Genomic DNA, 8,356 nt, shown 5'->3' with positions numbered 1-8,356 from the left:
AGACAAACATCCTACAGAAATCTGTTCTTTGACCTTGGACAAGTCACTTAAATGTCTCTGAGCCTCACATCCTTTGTCCGTAACATAGAGGGAAACAATCTGTCCCTTGTAGGGTTATTGTAAGAAGAGAATGAGCTACAAATATAAAGGCCTGAGACCAGTGCCTAAGACATAATAATCACTCAAGCTATGTTCCCTTCTTGAGTGATTCAGGGTATGGAAGAAATAACTGTCTAGAACTCAATCTGGAGTTAAGCTCTGTCCCCTGAATCCTGAGGGCTATGAGGGGTCTGCCTTACGGTTGTGATGAGGATCAAAGCACCTGGTACAATGCCTGGCCAGAAAGTTGACTAATCGAAAATAGCTAACGTCACTGTTGCAGGTTGGCTATGTGCCTGGCAGTGTTCTTAGCCATTTACAAGTATGAACTCATTTAATCCTCATAAGATCCTGTGTGAGGTGAGTAAGCTGTTAATTCCCTTCCTTGCCCATACTCTGTGACTCCAACCCACCACAGTTGAATTTCTCCTTATGAATTATAAATCAGAAAACGGCCCCAAATTCTATCACGTCTAAGTGGGAAAATGGAAGAAGGCACTGCTTTCTCCCCCACTCAAGTAGAAGAGAATTAACCTCAGTCCCTGCTTTGCCCATATTCCTTCCCCAGGGCCCCAGGAAGAAGACATGGAAAAACAGCATTTCCACCAAAGTTTATTTCTCTGAAACAATCACCAGTTGCTGTCCTCTATGGCACACTGAGGGCCCCAGGAGGGTCTTTAACTCCCTTCCTCAGATTATATTCATCCCAGAAATATAGTCTTGGACAATAATTTGGTTACAGCATAGTCCCAGGAATGAGGTCCCCCAAGCTGCTAAGTTTTACATAGGGGAGACTGGGAAATTCTTTTTTTTTTTTTATTTTTTTGAGACGGAGTCTCGCTCTGTCGCCCAGGCTGGAGTGCAGTGGCGCAATCTCGGCTCACTGCAAGCTCCGCCTCCCGGGTTCACGCCATTCTCCTGCCTCAGCCTCTCCGAGTAGCTGGGACCACAGGCGCCCGCCACCACGCCCAGCTAATTTTTTGTATTTTTAGTAGAGACGGGGTTTCACCTGGTCTCGATCTCCTGACCTCGTGATCCACCCGCCTCGGCCTCCCAAAATGCTGGGATTACAAGCGTGAGCCACCGCGCCCAGCCGGAAATTCAAAGAATTGGATGGAGAAACCACAGGATCCAAGATAATGTCAGGGGGTTGAAGATGTTGGAGAGGCATGGTAGCATCATTTAGTTTGAATCTCCTTCTCACTTGGAGTGGAAGTTGTAGGATTCTGCCGCTAGGAAATGTGCCGTCCTACAGAATAAATAAAAGGGAGATAGTGAGGCTTCAACCCAACTTGCCCCCATCGTTTGTCACTGTAACCATACCATGCCTTAATACAGTGATATTGAAAACTCCAGGGCACCAACATCTAATACAAAGGAAACACCTTCAGCCTCCTCTCCACAGACATCCCACTTGGTAGAAGAGGAGGATGCTCCTTCCGGCTCTTAATCCTAGTAATGGCATATTAAATCATGCCCTTGGCTAGATCCTCATGGAAGCTCACCCATATAATAATCAAAATTAGTTGAACCCAACACTGACCCCTCTAACCCACACCCCTACCAAAGGACAAGTAAGGAAATAGATCAACAGAGATGTTACCTTCTGGATAATTGGACCCAGGAAGAGGAGTGTAACCTAAGAGAGAAGATACTTGATTATACCAGTCTTTGTGGATGAAAGTATCTAGCAGTATTCATAGCAAATGTGGTAGGAAGGAGAGAGTCAATCACAAACAGAAAGTAAGCAGAGAGTGGGACCGAGAGTGGGACCAAGAGTGGGGATGGGAGTTCAGGGAGTCACTCACTAGAGGAGCCAGCTCTCCGCCAGCTGATCAAACCAAGAGAGAAGATGATGAGGCCCAGGCCCAGAGTCACTGCAGACACAGAAACCTTCAGGGTCTGCATGGGGGACAGCCCAGGTGCTGCAAAAAATAGAAACTTACTTGAACCAATTTCTGTTGCTCACCCCCAGGGCAATTCCATTTATTGCAGCCACCTCTCAGTGGGTTAAAAGGTCCTTTATCCCAGCTCCAAGGGTCTAGCTCACACCACCCACTCCCAAGAAAATGATCTTTCTCAAATCAAACCCTAGTCCCATGGACCTCTACTCCTAGAGTAAGCCTGGGGAACCCATCTCCCCAGAATTAGCATCCTGGCTTCCAAGTCCTCTCAATACAGTGGGGCCTCTCAAGGCATCCTCTTTCCTTCCTTTACCCCAAAGGCACCCTTATCAGGATAAAGGGCTCCTCACTGTCCTCTCCATTGCCCCCATGGTGACAATGTTTGCTTCCTTACTTTCTCCAACTGAGCAGCTTCCTATTACACTGTCTTACCACATGTCTTAACCTCCAGTGGATCCATCCTGTGAGTTATCCTACTACTTGTGTGCCTTCTACATCTGGATGTCCCATGTGTCCTTTCAGAGCTTGTCTCCATCCCACTCCACAGCCCCTGCACTTCCTTGGGCTGGTCCTGTTCTGAATCATGTCCCACTCAGATTCTTTTCCCATGATAAAATGAACACTCCATTACCAAAGGGAGGTTCTTGTGCACGCTGTGAGGAGATGTTCCCCAGGAAAGTTCAAGTGAGCATGTGATTTCCACTCTCTTCTCTGTTCTCCATTCCCTTCCCAACTGCTCAGCAAGAAACAACACTTCCCACAAGGGGAAACCTGGTTACAGCAGCTGATCTGAGATCCTGTTCTCTGGCCCTTTGTAGACACACTTCCTCTTCCTCATTTCTTCCTCTTTCTTTTCCAAGAATCCCCAAAGCTGTGTGCAACTTCTCATGATACCTTTAACTACTCCCGACACCGAGTTCAAACAGTGTTTGAACTGTAATTAATTCTTTATCCACTAGCCCCTGAGCATGCATGCCAAATGGTCTGCCAGCTGTGGCTTTACTACTCCCGTATGCGTGGTAGAGCAGGCCAAATGCAGTACTGCTCCACACCGAGAAAAGCCCCCCTTCTTCAACCTTCATCATTCCTTCAGCTCCCATCTGCTTCTGGCAGCACAGTAGTTGAAATCTAAGGAGGCTAGAATAGTGTATTACAATTTGGGGTTCTGAAAATATGATTGCCAAATTTACATCCTCATTTCAAAGCAAGCACGCTCCCCTCCCACCCTCAAACATAGACGCAGCAACGTCAACCACACCACCAGAGCAACAATAGCACAGACTAAATATTAAATTGGTGCAAAAGTAGTTGCGGTTTTTGCCACTGAAAGTAATGGCAAAAACTGCAATTACTTTTGCACCAACCTAAATATTTCCATTTCTTTATCCCATTTCCCCATTCTGGTCCTAAGCCCCCCATAAGTTCCTCCAGACTCTGTCCCCATTTTCAGCACCTCGCTGTCTACCATGTACCATATATCGATCCACATCTCATTTTCTCTGCTTTGACCCTAATTCCATCCATCTGCCATACACTTACTCCAGTCCCGAAGGATGGGCTCAGGATCCCCAGTGTGCTCCACCACACAGGTGTAAGTGTCCCCGTAAGAGGGGGTTAAGGCTAAATGTGAGAGGGTCTGGTATGTCCAGTCTCCATTGGGCTGGGCAGTCTTGTGGGCACTGCTGTGAGGGCTGACAAGCTTCCCGTTCTTCCTCCATGTGATGGTCACATCTGCTGGATAGAAGCCCCACACATAGCAGGCCAGCATCACAGGCTCCCTCGTGTTAAAAGGAGTGGTTTTGGCTACTTGCACAGATGGTGGCCCTGCATAGGAGAAAAAACATATTTAGGAAGGAGGGTGACATTCTGGCTTCTTCCTCAACCTAGTTTCTTTCCTATCACAACTCTTTGTAGATTTTGCAACCCACTTTCCACCCCAGCCCCCTGCCATGCTGCCCCTTGAAAGGGATCCATTAGAATGTATTCCTGCATTACTCTTTCTTCTTTCCCATTCCTTCATTGCCCCTTTCTTTCTTTCCTCCTCCAGAATTATGTTTGATTACAATTAGTAAAAGCCAGATCTGAACTGCAAGCTGTTCTAGAAGTTGTTGTATTTATTTCAAGTATGTAAACTGGAAAGTATTTGAAATGAGTAAGCTAAGAGTAATCCAGAGTTGTACATTGGGTTTTTTTAAGGTGGAAAAGGAATTTTTCTCCAAATCTTGTTTAGTACATTAATTTGCTAGTTAAAGCCTTTTCTCCTCACATAGTTTAAGGAAACAAACCTAACTTAGGACTCACTCTTAAATTTGGAATGAATGTAGTCAAATTAATGAGATTGCTAATACTGCCATATTTTACTAATTTACTCTCCTAGGTGATCCTCTTGCTTGCCTCTATCTTGACATTTTTCAAACACAATCTTAAATAAAAATCCAAGAAATTATGTTGAAATGCAGATTTCCCAGCCTGTATCCCCAGATACTTTCTTTCAACAGATCTGGAGTGGTACTAAGGGGCTTGCATATTTAACAAGCACCTCCTCCAGGCAATTCTGAGAAAGGTGGTTCAGAAACCACCCTTGAGACACACTATTCTGTACTGAGGAGATCTTCAAGATTACTTTTACAAATTTCAAGCCATTGTCAATGTAAGAGTTTAAGGGTGAGAAAAAGCATGTGTCAGAATCCCCTAGGATTCCAAATATTCCCATGCCTGGGCCCACATCAGATCTAGAACATTAAAATCTGGGATAAGAAGGCAAGAACATCTTGGTTATGCATCCTGAGATGCCCCAGCCTCTGCATAAGCTCCCCGCATGGCTCCTCGCGGTTCAAGCCTCACCTCCCCTTCTTTACTGCTGTTCCACTCACGTCAGCCACCTTGTTCCCCTTGAGGTCCAATCCTCCCTCTTTCTACATTTCAGATCCACACATCATTTTCTCTTATTTGCTGCTCAAATCTCAAACCCCTGGGCCACTGTGGGATCCTCCTTGGCCTGCCCTCCTAACTGTACTTCCTGGTAGCCCCTCTGCACCCCTCTCTCCTCACGTGTCCTGTTGGTCAGTGATCCCCAGAAGGGCTGGGTGTGTGTGGCACAATTCTGAAGCCCATTGCGCAAGCGCTGCATCAGGGTGTCTTGTTGGTTGAGGTAATTTGAGAGGCCATTTGCCAAGCCATTCAGCACCCCAAATTCGCAAGGGGCCATCTTATTCTCCTCTGGATCCCAGCAGGTCAGCAGATCTTTGTTGAAGGAGACGCAGTATGTGAAATCCTTTGGAGTCCCAGCATCATCCAACAGACAGGTGCTTTCCACATGGGCCACGAAGCCACCTGGAGGGGCCAGGGAAGGGAGAACAGGTCAATGTCTTCTACTGTCCTGACAATAAATGAATAAATAATAAATACACTCAATTAATAAATATATATAACATACAGACATATATTTAGGAGCTCTGCATAGAGCTTTGTCTTTGATCCTGGCTCCTGACATAGAATGCCTAATCGCTTAGAATTTCCTAAATAACAGGAGTGTCTTTTGTTCTAATGAGGTACTCTTGGTGGGCTCCTGGAGGAGAGGCTGGTCACCAGAAAGACCAAGCCATGATTAGAAGCCTGGAACTTTTAGTCCCATCCCCTATCTTCCCTGAAGGGGAAGGGGCTGGAGATTGAGTTAATAATCAGTCATGCCTATGTGATGAAGCCTCCATAAAAATCCTGGAACCATGGAGTTCAGAGACCTTCTCAGTTGGTAAACACATCCACGTGCCAGGAGGTGAAGTACCCCAATCCTGTGGGGACAGAGCTCCTGTGATTGGGACCCTTCCAGACCTGGTATCTCTTCATCTGGATGTTCATTTGTATTCTTTAAAATATCTTTTGTTAAAGGATGCAAAATTACGATCTAGTGTTCTATACCACTGTGGGCTGACTATCATTAACAATAATACATTGTATCATTTCAAATCGCTAGAAGAAGGATATTGAATGTTTCCAACACAAAGAAATGATAAATGAGATGATGGATATGCTAATTACTCTGATCTGATCACTGTACATTACATGTACTAAAACGTCATTATCCGCCCCATGAATATGTATAATTATCAATTAAAATAAAATATCCTTTGTAAAAAATCTGCAATAATAAGTAAACTTTTCCTGAGTTCCATTAGCCAGTTTAGCAAATTATCAACCCCAAGGAGGGGGTCATGGGAACTTCTGATTTGTAGGCAAGTTGAACAGAAGATGTGGGTAACTCAGGAACCTACTTGTGATTGGTGTCTGAAATGGAGGCGGTCTTATGGGACTGAGTCTTTAACCTTTGGGGTCTATGTTAACTCCAGTTAATGTCACAATGGAATTGAATTATAGGATATCCAGCTAATATAGGAGAATTGGTTGGTATGAGTAAAAAAAAAAAACCCACACAATTGGTCAAAGAAGTGTTGAGTGTGAGCATATAGAAGAAAAAAGTTGATTTTTCCTATATTCAGCTGAGAACCTAAGCCTTGGTGACATCCAGCTAGTCTGGCACAGATTTCCTGCTCAGGGAACATCTACTGACCAAGCTCATACATTGAAGTTTCTGAAAGTCTGATTTGAGGGAGTCAGTAGAAGTAGTAGATAAGTTTTTAGATCCAGTCTCCTCTTTATGCAAGACTAAGCACAGGGATAGGAGTGGCCCCCCGAGATTATTTGCATGTTTAAACACGACAATTTTCCCAGAACAGAGACCTTCAGTATGGCAAATTATTGAGAGAGAAAAAGGGTCAAGAGAAGGAGTCAGCCTTGTACTATGCTGGAAATATTAAATATTCACTTTGCACATATTTATGAAGCACTTGCTGCATGCAGGCACTGTGCTAGGAGCTGGAGATGCAGCAATAAATAAGATGAACATTGTCCTTACCTATATTCCAGCAGGGAATATACACTGCACAGATAATTATACAGATTAATTACACTAAAATTGCTACAAAGGTAAAGTACGAAGTGCTATAGGAATATATACCAGGGAGACAAACTATCTGGGGTGTCAAATGCAATTACAAAACGGAACACCCTTACCCTGAAACAGGAGCAGGGGAAAGGAGAGTCCCCGGAAGAAGTGTCCTTACCTGCTCCTGTGCAGCCCAGGCTGAGCCCCAGCAGCAGCGGCAGGAATGTGATCATGCTCTGCTCTGTAGAGATGCCGGGAGTTCAGTCCCTTGGACCAGCTCTTCCAGGGTCCGTGGGTCCTCACCTGTCCCAGAAGCCCCAGCCTGGGTAGATGGTCTCCAGACACTGAGCAGAATACTATATTGCCCGGGTCCCTTGACCCCCCAAATGAGTGATTTGGGGATACCCAGCCCCTAGATATTAAACCTGTTCCTTCCAGCTCACGGGAGTCCAGTGTCCCAAACAGACAGATTGGCTAGGTAGGCGGGGACGGATGTAGAGACAAATCACTGAGTGCCTCAGCCTAGCATCATCAGTTACTAGGTAAACCTCATCCTGCCTTAGGCTTAGACAACAGGTCTCCTGGTCTCTCTTAATTCTTTTTCTGCAGAACAACCAGTAGATTTCCCCAGATTACTGGAGAGAATAATCGCAATATTCCCAGGATGTATGCAGCCTGGGCTGCGCACTGGTTTAGCTTTTTCCTCTCAATGCTCTCCCAAAAGACCAGGACCAGATAACCTCTCCTATTCCTTACAGGGAGGTTACCCAAGAAGATAATTACAAAAACCTTTGTCTGTCCTGAGATGAGAGAACCCACATCCCTTCTGGGGAAGGTGGCAGAGGCAGGGCTGCTGAGAAGGAAGGAGGCACAGACAGAGTACAGAATTGTCTGGTCTCAAAGCAAGACTGCAGAATAAGGGAAGCAGCGCGACCTTAGAGATCAGGAATAGGGGCCTGGAAAATCCCTCCATGGGCCTCCATTGTTGCTTCTGTTCTAGCCAGTCAAGCTTCATCTCCTCCTCAGTTATAATAGCTGCTTTCCGGAGCCAGTAAACCATACCCTCCTACACTCTGAGCAATCTCACGGGGTAGACCGCAGGTTAACACCCCTTAGACTCCTTGAAAAATAGCTGGTGACGGGTCAGTGCCCAGAGCTCACCTGCCTTCCCCCAAACTCTAAACACCCTTGTGTGTTTCCCCTACTATACCCTGTTCCCTGGGGGCAGGTCCCTGCATTATGAAGCCACTAGGAAAATGAGATAAAGCTTTCCTACTTTTCTTCCCCTGAAAAGACGGATTTTGTTTTTTATTTTTTGAGAATACCAAGTAAGATTTTATTTTTTATTTATTTTTAATTATTTTAACCTTTGTTTTAGGTTCAAGGGTACAAGTGCAGGTTTGTTATATAG

General features: G+C 45.2%; 1 protein-coding gene across 1 annotated transcript; it reads right to left on the bottom strand.

The window, feature by feature from the left end:
• Positions 1-693: 693 nt before the first annotated feature.
• Positions 694-7,975, bottom strand: LOC129473399 (HLA class II histocompatibility antigen, DM beta chain). The gene is made up of 6 exons (XM_055263860.2): positions 7,124-7,975; positions 5,055-5,336; positions 3,543-3,827; positions 1,908-2,024; positions 1,703-1,738; positions 694-1,348 (listed from the first exon to the last, which is right to left on the bottom strand). Exons 1-6 carry the CDS (start codon positions 7,176-7,178, stop codon positions 1,332-1,334), a joined length of 792 nt encoding a protein of 263 aa, XP_055119835.2. The 5' UTR covers positions 7,179-7,975; the 3' UTR covers positions 694-1,331.
• Positions 7,976-8,356: the final 381 nt, after the last annotated feature.

This window comes from Symphalangus syndactylus, chromosome 23 (genome assembly GCF_028878055.3).
Source record: "Symphalangus syndactylus isolate Jambi chromosome 23, NHGRI_mSymSyn1-v2.1_pri, whole genome shotgun sequence".
Classification (NCBI taxonomy): domain Eukaryota; kingdom Metazoa; phylum Chordata; class Mammalia; order Primates; family Hylobatidae; genus Symphalangus; species Symphalangus syndactylus.
The sequence above is the reverse complement of the archived record's forward strand: the minus strand, read 5'-3'. Positions and strand labels throughout refer to the sequence as shown.

Bases quoted from the DNA above. Each gene is read 5' to 3' on its own strand.
- LOC129473399 (XM_055263860.2), bottom strand. From the start codon at position 7,178: ATGATCACATTCCTGCCGCTGCTGCTGGGGCTCAGCCTGGGCTGCACA. The intron at 3,828-5,054 runs GTGAGGAGAGAG...TCTCCTATGCAG, and splicing joins ATCACTGACCAACAGGACAC to GGCCACCATCTGTGCAAGTA. The intron at 2,025-3,542 runs GTAAGTGTATGG...TATTTTTTGCAG, and splicing joins GCCCATCCTTCGGGACTGGA to CACCTGGGCTGTCCCCCATG.